This window comes from Neofelis nebulosa, chromosome 13 (genome assembly GCF_028018385.1).
Source record: "Neofelis nebulosa isolate mNeoNeb1 chromosome 13, mNeoNeb1.pri, whole genome shotgun sequence".
NCBI classification, from domain to species: Eukaryota; Metazoa; Chordata; class Mammalia; order Carnivora; family Felidae; genus Neofelis; species Neofelis nebulosa.
The window spans coordinates 75669858-75693105 of record NC_080794.1 but is presented as its reverse complement, the minus strand read 5'-3'; the positions used below and the strand labels follow the sequence as shown (position 1 = coordinate 75693105).

The 23248-nt window shown below is 45.2% G+C and overlaps 1 protein-coding gene and 1 long non-coding RNA gene across 7 annotated transcripts in view; one reads left to right on the top strand and one right to left on the bottom strand.

Annotated features, from left to right (window-relative positions):
- Nucleotides 1-3695: 3695 nt before the first annotated feature.
- Nucleotides 3696-6070, bottom strand: ADRB1 (adrenoceptor beta 1). Its single transcript, XM_058697849.1, has one exon. It carries the CDS (start codon nt 5949-5951, stop codon nt 4524-4526), a length of 1428 nt encoding a protein of 475 aa, XP_058553832.1. The 5' UTR covers nt 5952-6070; the 3' UTR covers nt 3696-4523.
- A 673-nt stretch (nt 6071-6743) lies between these two features.
- The window catches only part of LOC131493401 (uncharacterized), a 144027-nt gene continuing 127522 nt past the window's right edge, over nt 6744-23248 (top strand). For all 6 annotated transcript variants that reach the window (XR_009252626.1, XR_009252629.1, XR_009252628.1 and 3 more), the window contains exons 1-3: nt 6744-7114; nt 15151-15313; nt 16818-16989. This is a non-coding gene — a long non-coding RNA (uncharacterized LOC131493401). The remainder of the gene's footprint in view (nt 7115-15150; nt 15314-16817; nt 16990-23248) is intronic.

Sequence of the window (23248 nt, the reverse complement as noted above, 5' to 3'; positions counted from 1 at the left end):
ACGACAACCAAGTGAAGGCAAAGGCTTAAAGGGCGTAGACGGTTCCTTCCAAGGCTTTCTTGGGTCCTGCTGACATTACGGCAAAGATCATGCTCTAACTGTGACCTTATGGCGTAAGCTTCTCCTTGGGGGTGCTGTTTTTCCAGTCTGTCTTTAGAACAATTAGATTTCCCTTTGATTACATCATGAGGGCTATTTAGTAGAGACCCTTTAAATGAGAGCAAGGTGAAAGTGGGAATTTCAGGAGAGGTGTATTTCTCAGAAAATAGTTCCATGGGGTTTTGCTTAAAAATCATTGCAATGTAGCAATGCAATTTGGGACACACTGAATCACAAATTCTGAGGATTCAGAAGCAATTTTCTTGATGGAAATGTAAATAATATGGAGGGTATGTGCGAAGAGGAAGAAAGAGAAATTAATTTAATTCCATTTGCTGATGCGACTGTAGCACGACTATTTTTAGGTATAATCCAAACAGTGCATATCTTCTCCATTTTGATTAGTAGCAAATTGGCAGGGATTCAAAAGAATTAGTATTTCTCAGCACATTATGCCAGAAACGTACGAATAAAACTAAATTATCTGTGCCAATGTGTTTAATTTGAATTAGTGCTAAGGTTTTTTATTTATGCTTTTCCTTCAAAAGAACTAATGGGTCCAGCTTTGTTAAAGAAATTCTTTTAAAGCTTTTCACATATGGCAGCAAAACTTAATAATTTTCCATTAGACCCTGACTTAGAAGCTCTTGCTAAAAACTTAAATGATAATATCATCCTGATAACTTTCGGTGTAGAATTCCCGTCTGGCAGCGTTACATATTTGCCAGAGGAAGTTAGCATGTTCAAAATGCAAAATTAAAATAAGCTAGGAAAATGTACTTTAACAAGGAAAGGTTTCACAATAGCCATTTAGAAGTTATTAATAATTCTGAAAAAGAAGTTATTAATAATTCCAGTTCCAAAGAAAGAATGGACTGAAAAAATAAACTCCATTTGCAAAGTTTTATATAGACAAGTTCACCAAGGGATTCAGCTATGTGCTATACCAATTATACATTTCTTCTTTGGAGGGAGAATTTATAGTGGCTGGAATATCTTGTTACACTAGAATACTTTGCAGCGTGCAGTGGAAACAGAATTTCCAGTGTAGCGAGGATCAACGAATCTTGATCACAAAGAAGGTCACTCTTTTAATTTTAAGGTTTATGCCTTTGGAACTCGTGACACACAAGCCCATGGCATTAGGTTGACTTTCTGCGTATTCATTGCTTTCCTCTGTCACTTCTGGTGTGTATTATTTTACCAGATTAAACACGATTGGCAGTTCTCTCCTCCCATTGCCATAGCTGTTGGGATTGACAGCCCAGCTTCCTGCATTTCTATTGCAAATCAATGTCTGTCTTCTTCAAAAATAACAAAAAGTAGTATTCAAGGGTAGTTGGAATCACCGACACAGTCTGTTTCTGAATCCTTGTAATCCTTAGGGGACTCAAGGGATCATAGAAAAATCTTTTCCCATTTCCTACAAATACATAAAACTGGTCCCAAGATTATAGCTGTTTCTTCTAATTCACTGAAGAGTTTAGACCACGTAGTTAAATTATATATATTTGTTTGTTTGTTAAAGTTTAAAAGTGTTCCATGATTTTAAAACCTGAGGTTTGATGGGCCTGGAAAAATGCCTTTTTATTTAAATGCAAAGACTTATTTAAACAAAATCACAGTGAGGAAGTCAGAAAGTGAAGCATTAACCTGGTACTTGAATGTTCTTCAGATAAAACTGTAGGTGTTGTCTATTAATTGTCTGCTATAAATTAAAATAAAGAACAAAACCCCTTACAAAATGCATCGTACATACTCATAGTGGGATAACCGAGGATGAAGTGGGCTCTATTTTTTTCCCTGGGGAGTGAGTGAGATTTCATTCTGAGGTCCATTTTATACTGTCCAAACTAAGTTTCTTTCAGTATTTTTCTTTGTATTTTTAAATAAGTGTTGTCATCTTCCCCCTCCCCACTTTCCTTCCTCCCTCCCTCCTTCCCTCCTTCCTTCCTTCCTTCCTTCCTTCCTTCCTTCCTTCCTTCCTTCCTCCCTCCCCCCCCCCCCTCCTCCCTTCCTTCCTAAAGGGGTTAAACTTCATAGCAGCTTTTGTTCATACAACCTTCTGTTGGTCTCTAAAACATCTACATCATTAGCCTTTCTCAGAAGACTGTCTCCTGGTCTTTAGAATATTCCACTGCAAAAAAAGGATAATCAATCTTGAGTTTCCTGAGAAAATAGTTTCTTCATCAGAAAGTTCAGTAGGAGTCAAAAACTTTATACTCTTCACTTTGGTTTCTTTACAGTCATGAAATATAAAGCTTGCTTAAAAATACAAAGATAAATACTTAAACTTATTTTGGAGAATGCAGAATCGATCCCAGGCTGGAATTTCACTATACTTTCTTGAGGAATCAATTTTATGACAAATATCCTATCCACTTGGGTGTCACAACTTTGCTAGGAAATTAAAAATTTTCACATTTGCCTTTTCCTGTGACCTTCCCACCCTAAAATTCTGGGAAAATGGTCTATTTAATCATACAAGAGAAGAAAAACGTTTACTTAAAAGCTGTTTTTATACATTTTTACTTAAGCATAAAAGCAGTTTTCATGCTAAACAGCCATTGGAGAAATCTGTACACACTGATTGTCATCTGTAGGCTGTGATTTACTATTGGAAAACAAAAACAAGCTGTGGAAGCCACTTACCTCATTGCAAGTAGGCGACTGATTATTCAAGGAGTTGGGTTGTTTTTTTTTTTTTTCCTCCTGCGTTTCTGTGCAAAATTGCAGTTGAGCTACCTGGCTGTATCACATTTTTTTTTTTTTTTTTTTTAAAGCTACACCATCCCAAATGTTACTTCTTAAGTTAAGTGCAGCAGATGGGATCTTGAAAACATCTCTAAGTAGTCTAGAATACCTTGAATCCGGCTGTGAAAATTTAGGGCAAGTCTGCAGCTCTCAGTAGGTGCATGCCTTATTTGGTCTAGAGGCATTTTGCTATGTTACTGAGTCATGAAAAGCTATTAAAAGAGCTCTATGGGAAACCCAGCCTATATTTTGAACAAAACAAACTGTCTTTTCCATTATCACTGACCCTTTACAGACACGCAGTACGTAATCTTGATTGTGCTTCATTGGTATTTATTCCACATGGACCAATCCCTCACACAGTAGTTAGTTGCACCAGAGTATAAATACTTGGTAAAACACACACAGGAAATACAATTTACACGCGGGTGCTAAATTTTACCAGCAGATTCACGTGGGCACTTGGACATAAAAAAATAATGATAAAAATCCTTAGGATAATTATATTTATAATATGGATACAGTTACAGTACCATGATAAGAGTATAAAAATGTATTTTTCCAACAAATCATTAGCTCAAGAACATAACAGACAACAGAAGTAGAGTTTTGAATTTTATTTTAGTTTTTTAAGATCTGCCCCCTTCCCCTTTAAAAAATATTTGATTTCTTTTTGTGCAAGTCATACCTTCTGTGGACATTACAATTCCTAACACTGTGCAAAATGGGATTTGGAGCCACTCTTTGTTTTGTTTGTCGTTGTTGTTGTTTTTGTTTTTTTGTGTTTTTTTTTGTTTTTGTTTTTTTTTACCCATGTGTGCAGTAATCTGAACTGTTTCCTCTTGTTTTTGTTTTTCTTTTTCTGTCCTGTCTTCAATGGACAGAGTTACGTGTCACAGAGGCTCAGCGCCTGGTCCTCCCAACTAATATTGATACATAAATAAGCTGTTTAATATAAACAAGTCTTTCTATCTTGCTGTGCAATTTGCACAGTGTGAGGTAGAAACCCCTCAGCCTGACCACCGAGGCGCGCGGGGACTGCAGGTTTGCCCTACAAACAGAAAGCAAGGTGACGCTTGTTCCAAGAATAGCTTAAAATTTCTTGAAACGTTCCTTCGCATCCATCCTTTCCCTCTGCTTTAAGAACAGGAACCATCATTACTCAGGAATTAACAGGAACTTTCTCTGGAAAGCAAAGGGAACATGTCCTGACAACTGTCATTCCCCCTTCTCTCTCCGGTTGACTGCTCCTGTTCCCGGGAATGGGACAGAAGCCCAGTTGATAGACTCCCTGCTTCTCCTTTCTACTACCCAGTCCTCGAAGCAAGTGTCAAAAACCACCTGGAAGTGGGGGTGGGGGGGTGGGGGGGGGAGACAACCCCCCCAAACGGAAGATGCATCACACGCACACACCAAAGAAGGCCGAAGCACGCACAGAAAAAAAGAACCAAGACAAATCTGCAAGCCACTCTCCCAGCCCTCCCCAAACTTTCCTTTCTGTGCAACGGTCCGTGGCTTTTGCGTTCGCCTTGGAGGATTCAGACCAGGTTTGCGGGCTTTGAGTTCACCTGCTCTGGGGCTTGCGTAAACACGGATCTCTCTCCCCTGGGAAGCCAGTGGGGGCGCCTGGGCGTTCTCGCTCCCGGGGCGCGGGCGGCGGACGCGGGACCCTACACCTTGGATTCCGAGGCGCCCGCGGGGCGGCCCGGCTCGTCCAGGCTCGAGTCGCTGTCCGCCGCCGCCGCCCCGCCGTTGCAGCCGGCCCAGGGCTCCAGCAGGCGCGCGGGCGGCGCGGCCCCGACGTCGTCGTCGTCGTCGTCGTCGTCCGAGGCGGCCCCCGGCGACGGCGGCGGCCGGGTCCCCGGCAGGCAGCCGGAGGCGCGCGGCCGGTCGCCGGCGGCCGCGTGGCCCCCGCGGGCGGCCCGGCGCGCGAAGCAGAGCAGGCGCTGGAAGGCCTTGCGGAAGTCGGGGCTGCGGCAGTAGATGATGGGGTTGAAGGCCGAGTTGGCGTAGCCCAGCCAGTTGAAGAAGACGAAGAGGCGGTCGGGCACCAGGTCGCGGTGGAAGGCCTTGACCACGTTGGCCAGGAAGAAGGGCAGCCAGCAGAGCGTGAACACGCCCATGATGATGCCCAGCGTCTTGAGCGCCTTCTGCTCGCGCAGGGCCACGAGGCGCGAGGGCCGCCGCTTGCTGATGCGCCCGTTGGCCAGCGGGGCGGCGGCGGCGGCGGCGGCGGCGGCGGCCGCGGGGCGCGGGGAGCCGGGCGCGGGCGCGGGCGAGGGGGGCCGCGCCGGGCCGCTGAGGAAGCGGCGCTCGCAGCTGTCGATCTTCTTCACCTGCTTCTGGGCCTCGCGGAACACCCGCAGGTACACGAAGGCCATGATGCACAGGGGCACGTAGAAGGACACGACGGACGAGGCGATGGCGTAGGCCCGGTTGGTGACGAAATCGCAGCACTTGGGGTCGTTGTAGCAGCGGCGCGCCTCGTCGCCCTCGGCCCGCCACCAGTGCATGAGGATGGGCAGGAAGGACACCAGGGCCGAGATGGCCCACACGGTGCACACCAGGGCCCGCGCCCGCGCGCGGGTCAGCAGGCTCTGGTAGCGGAAGGGCGACGTGATGGCGAGGTAGCGGTCCAGGGCGATGACACACAGGGTCTCGATGCTGGCCGTCACGCACAGCACATCCACCGAGGTCCAGAGCTCGCAGAAGAAGGAGCCGTACTCCCAGCGGCCCCGCATGACGATGGTGGCCCCGAACGGCACCACCAGCAGCCCCATGACGAGGTCGGCGCTGGCCAGGGACATGATGAAGAGGTTGGTGAGCGTCTGCAGCCGCGGCGTCTTGGCGATGGCCACGATCACCAGTACGTTGCCCGCCACGATGAGCAGCACGATGAGCGCCATCAGCAGGCCTATGCCCGCCGTCCACTGCTGCGACAGCGGCGCGGGGCCCTCGCTGGTCGGGGTCAGCGGCGAGGCGGACGGCGACGCGGGCACCAGCAGTCGCGCCGCCGTGGCCGCGCCGTCGGGGAGCGGCGCGGCCGACGACAGGTTGCAGGGCTCGGAGGCGCCCAGGGCGAGCGCCCCCGCGCCCATGCCGAGCTGCGGAGGCCGGGGGCGGGGGGTGTGGCGGGGCTGGGCCGTGGTTGGGGAACACCCCAGGGGCCCGGGCGGCGGGGCGCGCGGAGGGAGGTAGCGGCCAGGTCAGGGCAGCCGCTGCGCGGGGCCGGAGGCATGGGCGCCGGGCGCCTTCCCCGCCGGAGCCGTGCGCTGTCGCCGCCGCCGCCGCCGCCGCTGCTGCTGGAGCCGCTGCCGCTGCTGGAACAGCCGCCGGGACCTCAGCATGTTTCTGAGCGTGCTGAGCCCGCAGCCCCGGCACCCAGCACCCACCCCACCCCGCTCCCACTCCCCCAAGCCAACCCCCGGGACCTCGCGTCAGGCTCCTGCAGCCAATCCGGGCAAAGGCACGCCCCTATCTTGTTTCCCCCCCACCCCCCGCACCCTCCCACCTCTCGCACCCCCCTCCCACCGGCCGTTCTGCTGCTCGGGGGAGTCCGGGGGCAGATCGCCGCACGAGCGCCGCCCCCGCCCCCGCCGGTTCCTGCGGGCGCGCCCTTCCCGCGCTCGCGGGTTCCGGGGCCCGGTGCCCTTCTACCCCACCACTGCGCCCGGCTCCCACCCCCGTCCCCGCCGCTCCCCGAAGCTCCCACTCTCTCCCGCAGTCCGCCCCCTCCCGCGCCCTTTCTGCCTCTGGCGTTTGGCTCCCTCCTGGCGCCCCCGCTCCACCGGCACCCTCTCCACCTCCAGTGCCCAGGTTCCCTGCCGAGCCGAGCGCGCGTTCGCCTTAGCGGGGAGGGGGCCTCGGCGTTCTCCCAGCGCCGGAGCGCCTCGGACAGTCTGTCCGCTGGGGTTGGAGGAGTTCGGCTGCCGGGTTGTTTCTCGGATCCGGCAGCCTTGCAGAGTGTGTTGTAAAACCCTTCCCCCGTCAAGAGGGGACCCAGCCAGCCTGCGTCCTGCCAGCTCGGGGGACCGGAGGCGGGTGTCAGTGGTTAGAGGAAAACTTTCCAGCAGAGCGCCTGGCCGCCTTGCCGGAGCAAACCTGGCATCTGTCAAGAACGCTCTCTGTGCGCTCTTCCTGCAAGGAGCTTCTGTTCCAGTGCAGTAGACGCAGAAGGCAAGCGAAGGTTTGTGCATCTGAACAGCTAACGCTGAGGACCAGTTGGAAAATCACAGGCTCCTCAGCCCCAGCTAATTACTACGTGAGTATGACGCCACGGTGCGTGTCGATATTAAAAAGAGAGGCTCAGGGAAACACCAGTGTGAACGTAGAGTAAATGACACCGCCAAGAACAAGGAACACATTTGATTGCATTTCAGACTCTCCACGTTCAGTGATAACACCTGTATTTTGTGTTTTATTACTCACATGGCTTTATATTTTGAGCTGGGTCACTGCAAACAAAAAGGTGCTGTTCGTTTCGGTTGACGTCATGAGCTGACATTTCAGATTCCTCGCGCTGTGCTTGCCCGTTTTCTCCTTTGCCCAAGTTCCCAGATTCTCAAAACTCTAGGATTAGTTTTGGAGGGGTGAGAGGAAAAAATATGTAAATAGGAGGGTTAATATCCTATAGAGTTTCAAGTTCTATCCCTGGTTTTCCAGTCGGCCAATGAATCAGTTTGAAATTGGTGAGTTGTTAGCCCAGCTGTGGGTGGATTCTATGTAGGGAACAGCCACCATGAACACAGTGTAACAGTGGGACTGCAAGCCCCCTCTCTATTCTGGCCATGGTGACGTCCTCAGCTCAGCCTTGAAAATAAAAAAGGCTTTAATGGAATCCTTGAGAAGTAAACAGCTTCTAAATACCCATGTAAGGGTGCATGAAAACGTTATACAATGCTCACACTGGGTATCTTCCCAGCATTGGAAGAAAAAGAATATGGTCTGGAAGGAGCCCCAACATCTGGACCAAACTCAAATTCTTACCTTGCAGAGAGAGACTGAATTTCACAGCAACCCCAGTCAGGAGCTTAAAAGCAATGCTGATTCAGTTTATAAAGTCAAGCAGTTTTAACTACCTTCTCTTAAATCCAAACGTAGATTTGCTTTAGGCCCAAACTGGATAGTCAATCAGTGTTTCAGGGCGGGTGGGTGTGGGTGATTTGTTTATTCACCCTTTTGCGCCAGGACTTGGCAACCTAGTTCTGCCAAGTTGGGAAGGTTGAGAAGGGGGAACAAGGAAAGGAGGAGGGCTAGAAAGAGGGGAGGGACAGGGACAGCACCCTGAGTTTAGAGTAAGCTCACGAGAGCCTTAGTTACCTGTCACTGCAAACTTGTCTCCCCTTCAGGCTTCCTTCTGTTCCCTCCTCCCTCGAGAGACAGCCTCAAAATAGCCAAGGGGTGGGAAAGAGTTGAATCTGATGCTGCCCAGGAAAGGGGTTCTGAGTGCCCGGCCATGGAGTGAGGTGTAGGGAATGTGGGAGGAGACCTTCTATCCTGCTCCATCTTCTGTCAAGAGGTGTTACTGGAATACTGTGTGCCAAGCTTAAGTGTCCATGATGGGCCAGGGGATTGCATTTCTGTGAGCGATAAAGCCAGAACATGGTTGGAGAGGTTCAGTACAGAGGCCTGGATGCCAGTAACGTTACCATAGGTATAAATATCTATGTATTTGCATGCATAGATACTATGTATAGATACATGTATTTGCATATGTACGTACATGTGTAAACATACCATGTACTTGAGCGTGAGATTTGACTTGTCACAAAACTCTCCTGAAACTTTTTTTTCCTGTTAAATCAGAGATATGTCAAATTTCCCAAAATTTCTGGATAATAAATACATTAAATCACAAATATTCAAAACCAGAAGTTTATGTAAAAAAAATTTTTTTTTAATGTTTATTTATTTTTGAGACAGAGAGAGAGACAGAGCATGAACGGGGAAGGGTCAGAGAGAGAGGGAGACACAGAATCCAAAGTGGGCTCCAGGCTCTGAGCTGTCAGCACGGAGCCTGACTCAGGGCTCGAACTCACAGACTGTGTGATCATGACCTGAGCTGAGTGAGGTCTGACGCTCAACCGACTGAGCCACCCAGGTGCCCCAAAACCAGAAGGTTATTTTAATAGGAGTTCCAACATAGAGCTGCAGGCGTAAAGGGGTCCCTGGCATTTTGAGGCTTTCTTTCAGTTATACTTATGGAAAAGTTTGAAATAGTCTGTGCTCAACTAGAGTTGGCTTTCTTTTATTTTTAAGTTAAAATTTTTTTTTTAATTTTAATGTTTGCTTATTTTTGATGGAGAAGGACTGAATATGATTGGGAGAGGGGCAGAGAAAGAGGGAGACTCAGAAACCGAAGCAGGCTCCAGGCTCTGAGCTATCGGCACAGAGCCCAACGCGGGGATCAAACCCATGATCTGTGGGACCATGACCTGAGCTGAAGTCTGCCGCTCAACTGACTGAGCCACCCAGGCACCCCGGAGTTAGCTTTCTTTTAAATAACGTGTTCTCAGATCTCCTTTAAATCCTACATTCCATGACGCTTTTGGGGGGACCTCTTTGAGCTAACTTTCTTTTTGCCCTTAGAGGAGGATCTAGATTAAGAAGAAAAGGTACAACATATTCCCTTATACAGGTATCACATGTTGCAAATTCAAAATGAAACTCCACCATGTCCCCATTCCCTCCTGGAGATTGCAGAAAGGAATCAGTTCTTAGGAACCCACTGATTGGACAGTAGTTTACAAAACAACAGAAAGCTCCAAAGGTAAATGCTGATAAGCACGTGGAGAGGTAGTAGGCTTCTTCCCCCTCCCATTTCCTACCCCCACCTGTGTTCCATCCCTCTTGCATCGTTCCATATCTGAACGTGCCACGGTTTCCCTTTGATCTCCCAGTCTCTGTATCTCCCTGCTCCATTTAATCTGGGATACCATATTCAAGTTAATATTTCTAAAATGCTGCTTTGAAGCAAGATGCTTTTAATCGCTTCTCGGCCTTTTGGCTAAGATCAAGTGTGAAGCAAGATGCTTTTGTGTTCAGAAACCTTAACTCCTCAACTTGGCATTTAAAAGTCCAGTTCCAGATGGCCTTTCTAGAATTATCTTGTCCCTGTCACCCTAACTTGCAGTTCTGTGTTCTTTTTCCTTTTTGGATCTGTACTCTTCGTCTTTTTTTTTTTTTTTTTTTTTCTTTTTTCTTTTTTGCATCTGTGGTCTTTCTCATTCTTATGGGGTTCTTTCCACTAAGAATCTCCTCCTTCATGTCCATTTCAATGGATTCAGTATTCAAGATTTGGCTGGTATGTTTTTTATTTATTTATTTTACAGTCATCCCTGCCCACTGTTTCTGGAAACGATCCCTCCTTCCTCCACCTATAGTAATTACTTTGCTAATTGCATTTCACAAGGCAATTAACAATATATCACCTTTCGACACCTCTTATATTGTTTTCCTAATTTTCATCTGTTTTTCTTTTCTCTTCTCATATGGATTGTAAGCTCTAGAGCCAGAACTGTCCCCTAGTTTTTATATTTCCCATGTTTATTAATATTTACTTAATTCACATTAAGCTTTGAGTCATAAATATTTAATGTTTAATTAATTAAAATCTCATTTTTACTAGTATGGAGACATAATTGAGTGTTTTTGGAGTTACAGCCTTCCCTCATGCTTAGAATTTACAGTAAAAATTCATATTCCTATAGTCCGGTCCACTTTTTCATGTGAGCATTACAAACTATAAAATTCAAGGTAGGCTCATGAGATAAATAAATCTATATCATACTCAGTAATGAATAAAGTGGGACATACATCATGTGTTTTCGAAAGGGGTCACATAAGTCCGCGTCGATGAAAAGCACGACCTAATCTTCATAAATATTTCAGGTGAATGACCTTTTTCCTCAGCCTTCATTTGTGATACCGTATATACAGGCATTTCTGCTCTGTGAGGATACCTGATGACTGGAATCTCATTTCAAGTTCTAGATTGAATTAAAGGTCTGCACAGGAGTGATTGCTAGTATTTACACCCACCTGTGGTTGTAAGCCATGAGCTCGGCTAACACGTTTCCATTCTTGCGCTGAGTTTTGACTCTTTTGATAAAAATAAGAGTTAATAGCCCAACTGGACAACTGCTGGGATGTGGGCCAAAGGACATCTTGGGGGGAATTTCCAAGCAAAGCCCCAAGAAGTGTATCAAACTGGTAAGTTAGCAAAATTTGCCTTGAGGCTGATGGTTAATGGCGGGATTTGTTAATCAGAGCTCAAGTGGCTGTTTCAGAGGAAAGATACACAACTTTTCCCATAAAGCAAAACTGCTAAAACAGTCACTCAGGGCTAACTAACCAAAGAACAGCCTGCACCCGTGGCTGGCACTTAAGGTCATATGCTGGGTTGGCAGCCACAATTTACACAGGGGCAAGCAACTCCATCCATTGTGATAAGAACGAGGACAGTGTGTAATCACTGAAAGCCTGGACTATTTGGAAAATTCAAAAGCTCTCCTCTCTCCCACTTCCTCCCTCTTTCCCACCTCCTCCTCTTCCTGGTGTGTCCAATGACTACACTGAAAACGCTAGAGCCAATAAAAATATTTTTCAAAATTTGGCTGTACTGGCAAGTGTTCCGACCCGGGAGGCAGAAGATCCAGGTTTGTATCCTGGCTTTGTCACTTTTCGGTTTGACCTCCTGCAGTGGCTTCATCTTTAAAATGGATTTACCGTTGGTTCACGGTAAATGTATGTGAATGTATGTGAAAGCTTCTTGAAATCTCACATAGCACCGTGTGTTTGTAACACATCAAATTCCGTCTGATCCAATCCTCATGACATTTCAGCACATGAAAGGGGTCAGTTTGCTCGTATGAGAAGTCCATTCAGTTAAATAAGCTTCTCTTTATCAGTTGGACTCTTTTCTCACACCAGACATTAATATGACTCAGAGGCTGGATCAGAGTGAACTGTGTTTAAATGCTTTTATCTTTGGTAAATTATCTTTTTAAAAAAAGTCCCCCCCTCCTCCCTTTTCTTGTGTGCCCTTCCCTAGTATATGCCCCATTCTATTTTTTAAAGGTAGTTGTTTATTTGAGTCCCTGAAATAAATTCCTTTCAAGTATTTCGGTGGTGAAATATTAGAAGTAAAGGAAGGATTTTTTCCCTCAAGTCATCTACTTAGTGCCATGACTAGTAACTTAGAAAAAAAAAAAAAAAAAAAAAAAAGAGGAAGGCAGTGCAATATAAAACTAAAGCCAACTTTCAAAAATTCTGTTCTTGGGGCACCTGGGTGGCTCAGTTGGATAAACGTCCCGACTCTTGATTTTAGCTCAGGTCATGATCCCATGGTTGGTGGGTTCGAGCCCCGCGTCAGGCTCTGTGCTGACAGCACGGAGCCTGCTTGGGATTCTCTCTCCCTCTCTCTCTGACCCTCCCTGGCTTGCTCTCTCTCCCTGTCTCTCAATAAACAAACAAACAAACAAACAAATAAATAATTTAACAAGTCTGGTTTTATTCAGTTATATTACAAACAAAAATGGATTGCTCGTCAGCTGAAATCTTACCTTTAGGTGCCCCTGGCACCAGGAATATCATTGCTGCACATGAAGAACATTTGGCTGGGAGTCGTCCTTCAGTGTGCCCGAGTCCAGAGCCTCTGGTGACCGCAAGCTGTACTAATTATTGAAAACTCTAGATTTTATTTTAACAGAATCTTACCATGTCCCGGATAAAACAATTATGTTGTACCAAACTAAGGAGTTTGTAGCACCAAGAATCCCCTAAGCCCTGTGTTAAGCTTCTGAAGAGGAGGAAAGATCCCTTTTAAACGTTTTAGCTCCCGTTTATTCTGGCCATGTAGTTGGTCCTTCATAAATTCCTGTGGGATAGAGGAACCGCTTAAAAGCTTGTGTCTAGTAGATTCTCCCAAATACAAGAAGACATTGTCTTTTCCTTTCACCCATGGAACATGGCATCTGGGTCACCCAACCGAACGGGACTGCCAATGGGAACCAGTGGAAGAAGCTGGTTGTCTGCTCAGCCTCTGGGTGGTAGACCAAAGCATTTACATTTCTTTCTCTCCATTCAGTACTTTGAGTAGACCAAACAGGTATTTTCTTTCATATGTGTTTTCACTTCTTTGCATTGTATAGATATTTTTCTAGTTAACTTACTCATTATGCATGTACTATATAAAAGCCCATCCAGAACCACTCACTATATAGAGGCATGTCAGGTCCTATGCCTTGGAAGGGGCGAGTCTGAAGACACTCGTGAGACCGTGTTGCTGCGACTTGGATTTTGATTACCAGTGTGGTCAGACTTCGTGCTTTGAAAATACGCATCAACCTTAGATATGCCATTTGTTTTCCACAATGCCTCAGCTTTGCAGCCCCCTGAATAAAACCTATTAGAGACCATCATCCTATGGTAGATTTCTGTTTCCAGAGCATTATCCCCTAATTAAATGTTGTGGGGGCAGTGCCCTTCTTTGTAAACCCCTTCTAAATAGAAATTACTTTTTACACTGGCAGAGAAATTATTGGATTTCCTTTCTCCCCATTTTAATATGGAGAAACTGAAGCGTAAGAGGGAGACGTGCTTAAGATTTCAAGGAAAGGGAAAGGGAGTTCTTGACTTTCCTGCCTCCTGAGCTAATCTTTAATTACCAGAACTTGCATCCTTAACAGATTTTGGCTCACCTCTGGCTACTTGTCAGCGTAATTCAATTGCATGATATATTTGGGGCCTGGAGCAGGTCATGGAGTAATTTTTGGAATACAAAGCCCTGAACAAGTGAAGAGATTCTATCATGCAATGTTTATTTGTATTGTTCAATTGGTTTAAGTATAATAGGTCTAGAAGAATAATCATATTTAGCCACACAAATGAAATTCTCACTGTGAGTACATTTCAGTGTGAATTTCCAAAACTGCCACATGAATGCTAACTCTGAAGACAAAAGAACACCAAAGAAAAGCCAAGCAATTAAGCAATTTGGCTTTATTGTTTTGTTTGTTTTTAAATCTGTAACCGGAAAAAGATTTCACGGAAGACTCTTACTGAGAATGAAAGACTCAAAAAGTTGTGACAACCTTGGGGATTTTATTTAAGAGTCTAAATAAAGCTGCTTGGGAGTTGGGAACAGAAAATGAAAAACAAAGCTGAACTTGCTTGGCCATTCTGCATCCTTTTCTAAACCAGGTGGAGCTGTGAGGGTCTCTGAAATGCCTGGAGAAGGCACTAAAATGGTATTGGCATAGTTCTGAAAATATCTCTTTACTTATCCTGCAAATGTCTGAAGTGACGATTTTACTCTGACTTGTCGTCATCTCCGTCACACTCCCTAGTTTTTCTCTCCTGCTGCTGACTACTCTGTGGCAGCATTTTTCACACCGCCCTTCCCCCCACCCCATTACTAATTTATTGTGTGCCTTGTCGTAGCTATCTTGTGGATCACAATATTGTCTTGGCTTATAAAATTCCCATGCATATATCCTCATATGTATAGTTTTCATAAATCCTCATCTGGGAAGTGACTTAGAATAAAAGTAATTTATTAAGTAAGTTAAAAGGCCACAGTTAACCTTGCAAAAAAATCATGCTCAGTATTTTATAGCATAGCCAGGCTGGATGGGAGATTCTGAAAATATCCCTGGCCTATGCAGTTTTGTTTCAGAATGCTTTTTATTACATAATTTCAAATTATGGCATTTAAGCAAGATTATGCTAATTTTAGTGATTCTTTTTTTCAAATGCTTATTTATTTTTGAGAGAGAGAGAGAGAGAGAGCACGCTTGTGCACATGAGTGGGGGAGGGGCAGAGAGCGCGGGAGAGAGAATCCCAAGCAGGCCCCGTGCTGTCAGCACAAGAGCCCAACCCGAGGCTCCAGCTCATGAACTGGGAGATCTTGACCTGAGCGGAAATCAGGAGTTGGATGCTAAACTGACTGACCCACCCAGGTGCCCCAAATTTTGGTGATTAGTTTTGACATTTACCTCTCTCTATACCCTAATGATTAAGAATTCGGGCTCTGGAATCAGACTGCCTGGGTTAAAATCCAGGTTCTGCCACTTAGCAGCTGGATGACTCGGAACAAGTTGTTTGAACACCTCAGGCCTCCCTTTCGTCGTCCGTTTAATGGAAATAACAATGTCCCACCTACTCGGGCGCTGTCTGGAAGGAGTCAATAAGATAGGGCATAAAGGCATCTGTCCTAGCGCTTGGCTTCTCGTAAATACTTAATAAACATCGGTGCTTTTTTTCTTTTCTTCCCCATGTTTTGTTTTTAACACCAGCTCCAGCAGCACCGCTATAGGCCACGGCATAAAGCAGAAAACTCTTTGTTTTATGCAAAACCAAGGGTGGCAAAGAAGGCAGCTTCCAACGAGTGGAAATTGGATAATTGAATCAATGTGTTCTTTTTTAAAAGCGAGAGGATGTAGTAAAGGATCTAATTTGGTAAGTACTCTTTTGGTTTCAAAGGCAAGTTTATTCCTTTGTGGTCATTTAATCTGATTATCGTTCTGCTTGGGGAATTAGCATTTCCTAAACTAATTTTGCATCATGGAAAGGTCATTCCAGAGAGAGTTCTATCCTATGGTATAGCCATATTCCAAGTATATGAAACCAACATTGACAAAAGAAAGCCCCACTGGGCTCTTGCGAGAGAAGTCTATTTCCCTGGAGAGAATTGATCCAAGCTGCTGCTTTTCATGGTGTAAATTCCTAAGACCTCAAGGAGGCTGGAAAATTCTCTGGTGACCTGCTTTGTGTCCATGCAGCCGAGCCCTGCAGTTATCCCGAGTATAAGGGGTCTCACTATATCATCCCTTGCTGGTAGAGAAGTCAGCAACAAAGGAAGTTTTCCCAAGTCTCTGAGGTTCAGCCCCTAGGAGAGTCTTTCAGATCCTAACTCGGAACTCTTAATTTTATTTCAGACACAGTTTCAATGCCTTGTTTTTCCGGATTCTGTTCTTTCGTAACAGACTGGGAGAAACAAACCGGAGCGAAGGAGTAAGAAAGGTGCAGGGGGCTGGCAGAGAGGACATCTGGGAACTTTCTGTGAGAAAACAGGGACGCGAGTGATGCCATTTACCGCAGAGACAGTGTTCTGTACCCCACAGTCACCTGATGATCCCACATCATTTAGAAGGCTTAGATTGTGTCTCTTAAACCGTCCTCGGCTTAAGAAACACAGCGTGTGCAGTGCCTGGCTGGCTCAGTCGGTTAGGAGTCCGACTCTTGGTTTCAGCTCAGGTCGTGATCTCACGGTTTGTGAGTTTGAGACCTGCACTGGGCTCTGTGCTGACATCACGGAGCCTGCTTGGGATTTTCTCTCACCCTCTCTCTCTGCTCTTCTCCTGCTCTCTCTCTCTTTCACTCTCAAAATAAATAAGTAAACTTAAAAAAAAAAAAAAAAAGAAATGCAGTGTGCATCTTAGAAATATCTTTATTAAGAAATAGTACTATGAAAATTTTGGAGCTTCTTTTCCGGAACACTTTCATTATTTAGAAAATGAATTTATATGGATTGTTTCGTTCTCCAATGACGCTGGATCGGTGAGGTGTGAATTAGACGGTTAGAAGTCCAAAATCAAGGTGCCAGTTGGTTTGTTCTGAGCGCTGTGAGAAAAGGGTCTATCCGGGGCCTCTCCCCTTGGCTTATGGCTGGCCGTCTTCCTTCTGTGCTGGTCTGTGTCCAAATTTCTCCTTTTGATAAGGACACCAGTCATATTGAATTAGACCCATCTTAATGGCCTTATTTTGTCTTCATTACCTCTGTAAAGATCACGTTTGAAGATCCAAATAAGGTCACATTCTGAGAGACTAAGGGAGTCCCGAGACTCCAACACGTGTTTTTTTCTGGGGGTGGGGAGGGACGCATTCAACCCATAACAAGACGTTACTCACGCGTAAGAAAGTTTGACACCTTATGTCTCGGAATTTATATTATGTTTTCTAGGACTGAGGGCAAGCAGAATGGCTTCTCATGTTTCACACTAAAGATGGCCCCCAGATAAGTGACACGCAGACCCTGGTGAGAACAGTCACCTTTGTTGTAGGATTACAGCCAGGCACAAAGTCACGAATGCCACAGGCTGACTGTGGTCAGATCAAGACGTCATGTATGCTGAGTAAGTAGCCTGGGTCTTCATTCAGAGCGGGTGGGGCGTGTGTAAGCCACATCCCTGTCAGTGTGTGCTTACGGTAGGGTTAAATGGGCTGTCCTTTTATAGCTTTCATTACAAACCAAGAAACCCGACTGTTGTCTTGCAAGTGAAATAGAAAAATTCAGGTTCACGTTAATAATTCCCGCTCGAGGAGAAAAACCAGGTGATCCAACTGGTTGATCATACACGCTACTTTTCAGCAGGTTGCTCTGACATTGTGTGGACCCACAGTTGGCCTTGCCAGCTGCAACATGGGTGTTATTATTATTAATTTTTTTTTTCTGAACTAGAACTAGCATAACGGTGATTGGCTGGGTTGGAGAGATACAACAAGCCTTTATAACTGAAGAACAAAACTGGCCTTTGAGGCAAGTTAAACCCAGGTTCTCTCTCCTATAGAATCCACTGAAAAACAGGATTTTTCTGACCCCTAAGTAATGATTTTGATGGAGAAGGTGATTCAGATCCTAAAATATTGGCAAGCAGGGGTTTGACTAAGAAATAACTCCCTTCAGTATATTGATTGAGATTTATGATGAAATCTGAGGCTCGCGAGCATCTTAATCTTATCCATCCCTAAGTGGTACATCTAACTGTCCTCTGTGGACACAGCTGGTAATGTTTTAACCTGTGCATGGCCACAGACCGAATGAACTTGACTTGTATGCCCCCAATCCAAACACCAAAAAACTCCACCTGATTAAGTTCCAAGAATCCAATCTGATCATTTGTGCTGCCGTTTGATATTAAAGAATGGCTCTCAGCTGTCCTGGATGCCTTTGCTACAGGGGCCGAATATGGAACCGGATGCCTAAGTGTAAACATCTGAGGAACTCTCTTAGTATAAAATCCAAGGATCTCTCTAACGCAGTGTGAAAGCCGAGGATCTCTCTAACATAGTATGACATTCTGTGTTGCAGTGATGCCAAGTCCTCCTTGCAGATAAATTTGCTACGTGCGTGCTGTGTAAACAGCATGAATTTAGATGTATATGAAACAGTATGTTTAAAAATGTCACATTGAAGCGTTGTTAATGACGAGATCAGTTCAGTGGAACAATCTTACATAAGCTTGTACTTAAAGAAAAGCTCAAATCTGTGCATCTAAGTATTATTTAGTCATCTGCTTGTGCAACTATATTTTTAACTTAATTTATGATGAACAAATAGTCTTTCTGCACTCCCAGGCTGTGTTACTGCAGTGTGCCTTATTTTCTTCTCAGTTTCCTTCAGAGCACATTACAGAGAACTTTCTTTGGAAACTCCATAAAGTTAACAGCATCCGTCAGAAAGCACCAAACCAACCAAAATTAAAGATGTAAAATACAATGATAGGGCATGTGCATTCTTTCCAGGGCCATGTAACAGAAACTTAGATCTATGTCACATTCTCTTTTATTCTTTTTCTTTTTTTTCCCCCTATTTCTTTTTATCTTTACTAAAAACATTGTCTGTGGCCATGTAAAATGTCTGCCATCACTCCTGAGTGACCAAGAATCTTTATGAATTTTTAAAAAATTTTTAACGTTTATTCATTTTTGAGAGAAGGAGAGAGACAGAGTGTGAGTGGGGGTGGGGCAGAGAGAGAGGGTGACACAGAATCCGAAGCAGGCTCCAGGCTCTGAGCTGGCAGCACAGAGCCCGATGCAGGGTTTGAACCCATGGACTGCGAGATCATGACCTGAGCCAAAGTCAGACCCTTAACCGACTGAGCCACCCAGGCGCCCCTGGAATCTTTATACTTTTGTTAATTGAAATATTGTTATTGTCACAGTATTAATGGTAATATACAGCTGTAAAAATCCACTTGCCATGGGATGTAGGATAGGAAGTCTATATGGAAGACTTGGACCCTGTCTTCAAGAAGTTATCTTTAGAGAGTTTCCTTTCCTTCCTTCCTTCCTTCCTTCCTTCCTTCCTTCCTTCCTTCCTTCCTTCCTTCCTCCTCCTTCCCTCCCTCCCTCCCTTCCTTCATCCCTCCCTCCCATCTTTTCCTTTCTCTCCTTCTAACTTCGTTGAGGAATAGCAAACAAATACAATAGTATATACATTCGAAGTATACAATGTGATGATTTGATATACATATACATTGTAGAATGATCACCGAGGTCAACACGTCTATCACTTCATATAGTTACCATAGCTAATTAACTCTTTTCTATTTTGTGGTCAGAATGCTCCTATTCTCTGTTTCCATGAAACTTTCTTATCGTTTTGTTTCGTTTTAGATTCTATAGTATTTGTCTTTCTCTGTCGAGTTTATTTCAGAGAATAGTGCCTTCCAGATTTATCCATGTTGTCACAAATGGCAGAATTTCCTTCTTTTGTCGCAGCTAGATACTGTTCAGTTGTATCTATACACCCCATTTTCTTTATCTCTTCGTCTGTCAAAGGACATTTGAGTTGTTTCTACATCTTGGCTGTTGTGAAAAGTTGCAATGAACACGAGAGTGCAGATATCTCTTTGAGGTCCTGATTTTCCCACAAGTGGGATTGCTGAATGTTATGGTAGTGCTGGTTTCAGTTTTGTGAGGAACCTCCATACTTTTTTCCATTATGGCTTTGCCAATTTACATTCCCACCAACAGTGCACGAGCATTCCCTTTTCTCCACACCCTCACCAACATTTGTTATCCCTTGTCTTTTTCATGAGAGCCATCCTAGCAGGTGTGAGGTGATATCTCAGTGTGGTTCTGATTTGCATCTCCCTGATGACGAGTGATGGGTGTCACTCGAGATTGGCCAGAACCAGTGACTGAACACCAGACACCATGCTAAGGGTGTCATTTGCAATATCCCATTTACTTCTAGTAACAGCCTTGTCGGGTATTATGTTTGCTTTGTAAAGGAGGAAATTGAGGCTCAGAGAAGTTGAGCGATTTGCTCCAAGTTTCACAACTAATAAATGATGGAGCAGGACTTCCAACCCAGGTCTGTGTGACGCCCCAGCCAGAGCTCTTGACCACTCTAAAATAATGCCTCATTTTAATTTTTTTCCTGTCTTGAAGCAGCTTCATTTTCTGAAACTAAGATCCAAATTCAAGTGATTTAAGAAAATCTTAAGTGAATACTATGCAACAACATCGTGTGAATTTTTTCTGTGTTTAGCTTTTGTAAAAACTTTATTTATAAGGATGTTTTCCATGAATGCCCAGGGCCGGTTCTCCATGAGTTTCCAAATTCTGCCTGTTTGGCATTTCCTCTCTTCTGCTGTTACCATGTTAGGTCTGCCTCTCAGCTTCCTGGAGAGTCAATAATTATGCCCTTCTATTTCTAAAAATTAAATTATATTAAATTTGTGGGGTTTTTCTTCAAACTTTTGTTTAAATTCTAGTTAGTTAACAGACAGTGTAATATTGGTTTTGGGAATAGACTTTAGTAATTCATCATTTACATGCAACACCCAGTGCTCATCATGACAAGGACCCTCCTTAATGCCCATCCCCCATTTCGCCCATCCTCCGCCCACCTCCCCTCCATCAGTCCTCAGTTTGTTAGTTTTTCCATATCATTAAGAGTCTCTTGTGTTTTGCTTCCCTCTCTTTTTTTCCCTTTCCATATGTTTATCTATTTTTTTCTTAAATTCCACAGATGAGTGAAATTATATGGTATATGTGTCTTTCTCTGACTTATTTCACTTAGCATAATATGCTCTAATTCCACCCACGTTGTTACAAATGGCAAGATTTCATTCTTTTTCATGGCTGAGTAATATTCCATTGTATGTATGTATGTGTGTGTATATATCTCTCGCATCTTCTTTATCCATTCAACAGTTGATGGACATTTGGGCTGTCTCCATAGTCTGGCCATTATTGAAAACGCTGCTAGAGACACTGGGGTGCATGTGCCCCTTCTAATCTGTATTTTTGCATCTTTTGGGTAAATTCCTAGTAGTGCAATTGCTGGGTCATAGAGTAGTTCTGTTTTTAACTTTTTGTTTTCCGGAGTGGCTGGGCTGCGTCAGTTTTAATTCCCACCAACAGTGCAAGAGGATTCCCCTTTCTTCACATCCTTGCCGACACCTGTTGTTTCCTGTGTTGTTAATTTTAGTCATTCTGACAGGTGTGAGGTGGTATCTCGTTGTGGTTTTGATTTGTATTTCCCTGATGATGAGTGATATTGAACATCTTTTCATGTGTCCGTTGGCCATCTGGATGTCTTCTTTGGAAAAATGTCTAATTATGTCTTCTGCCCATTTTTAAACTGGATTATTTGTTTTGGGGGTGTTGAGTTTGATAAGTTCTTTGTTTTAAAAATATTTTTAATGCTTACCTTTGAGAGAGAGAGAGAGAGATTGAGAACAAGCAGGGGAGGGGCAGAGAGAGAGAGACACAGAATCCAAAACAGGCTCCAGGCTCTAAGCTGTCAGCCCAGAGCCCCACATGGGGCTTGAACTCACGAGCCATGAGATCATGACCTGAGCTGAAGTCAGATGCTTAACCGACGGAGCCACCCAGGTGCCCCTGTTCTTTATAGATTTTGGATACTGACCCTTTATCAGATATGTCATTTGTAAATATCTTCTCCTATTCCATAGGCTGCCTTTTAGTTTTGTTGATTGTTTCCTTCACTGTGCAGAAGCAACAATTATGCCCTTCCAACACTTTCCAAATTTTGTTCCAATTTCCGTGACCAACGGGGAGAAAATGACCATTAACTGGGGGGTGCCACCACCGGGAACAGCATTGACAAGAGGGCTCCTCTCCCCACTTGGGGCCATGGCAGCCAGCCAGCCTTTCACCTTTAGAGCTTTTCCAACACAAGTCAGCTAATCCTGCGTCCCCTCAATTCCATAAGACACCAGCCAGGCTCTCCAGAAGATTCTCTTAAAGCCTTCTGCTTGGTTTGAGGGCGGTGGGTTCTCTGCAAAGAACTAAGGAGCAACGCTCAAACCTCTGGTAAAGACCCTCATGATGAGGCCAGGCCCCTGTGTGGTGTTTTGGGTCATCCTCTGTAAGGTCTGCCTAGATGGTCTAGCCCCTCTCTTTCGAATGCTTGGGTGCCTAACACACCTTGTTCTCCGCTGTGGGGTCTCAGCCCGCCCTGAGCATCGAGAAGTCCTTTGTTAATATCCTGCTGCACATCGTTTAGGGAGAGTTCAGCACACAGTTGTGATCAGAATCATGGTGGAGGCAGTGATGGAAGGGGAGGGATGCCCGAGAAGGGCATGTAGTGAAGTGAGGTCGCTGGAGACGAAGGGTCAGGGGCGCTAACACGCGAAGTGCCGAGTCGGGGAGAAGCCCACGTACCCAGGGGAAAGCATCCCAAAGGCTCACATGAGACCCTGGAGACGAAAGAACACCTAGAAGAGAATACTTTCGAGGTAGCAAAGAAAGAAGAGCTTCAAGGGAGGGGGTGATACAAAAGACCAGCTCCCTGATACTTCAAGAGCTCCTAGAAATCAAGAGTGAGAAGACTCCCAGCTCAACAGAAAATGGAAGAAGACCGGGCTCAGATAGCCCTCAATGGAGGAGAGACGGGTGGCCCCTGAATGTCTGTAACGATGTTCAGCCTCACTCTCAGTTAGAGGAGTTGCAGGTGAAATCTACCCTGGGATCTATTTCCCCCTCGGAGAGGACGGTACGCTGGTCTGGCAACAGTGCTCTATTGCAGGGCGGACGGGAGCACTCTGACGCAGTGCTGAGCAGAGTGCAAAATGGTTCCACCACGGAGCAGGCGAATGTGGCAGTGTCCCCCCCGAACCGCACACGAAGTCACTCTTTGACACAGATGGTCACTTGACTCTCCTTGCAACACATTTCCCTTTGGGTTCTAGGACAGCAATGTCTCTGGTTTTCATCCGGTGTCACGGTTTGTGCCTTCGAACCTTCTTTGCTGACTATCCCTCTTCCGGCTGACCTCTTAAATTCTCACATGCTTGGGGCTCAGTCCAGGGCTGTCTTGTCCGTCTCTGCCTGATCCGGAGGTCACCTCGTCCAACCCCCTTGCCTATGTTTGGTATGTATGTATGTATGTATGTATGTATGTATGTTTTGGCGTCGTAAAATACCCACGAACATAAATTCCACCATTTTAAAGCGTGCAGTTTAGTGGCATTTACTGCATTCACATTATGGTGCAACTGCCACCTCTGTCTGGTCCCAAAACATCCTCCATCACCCCAAGAGAAAACTCTGTACCCATTCAGCGGCCGCTGCCCATTTGCTCCTTTCTTAACCCCTGGCAACTGCTCGTCTGCCTTCTGTCTCTGGATTTGCTTA

Coding starts and splice junctions, on each gene's coding strand:
- ADRB1 (XM_058697849.1), bottom strand. CDS start 5,951: ATGGGCGCGGGGGCGCTCGCCCTGGGCGCCTCCGAGCCCTGCAACCTG.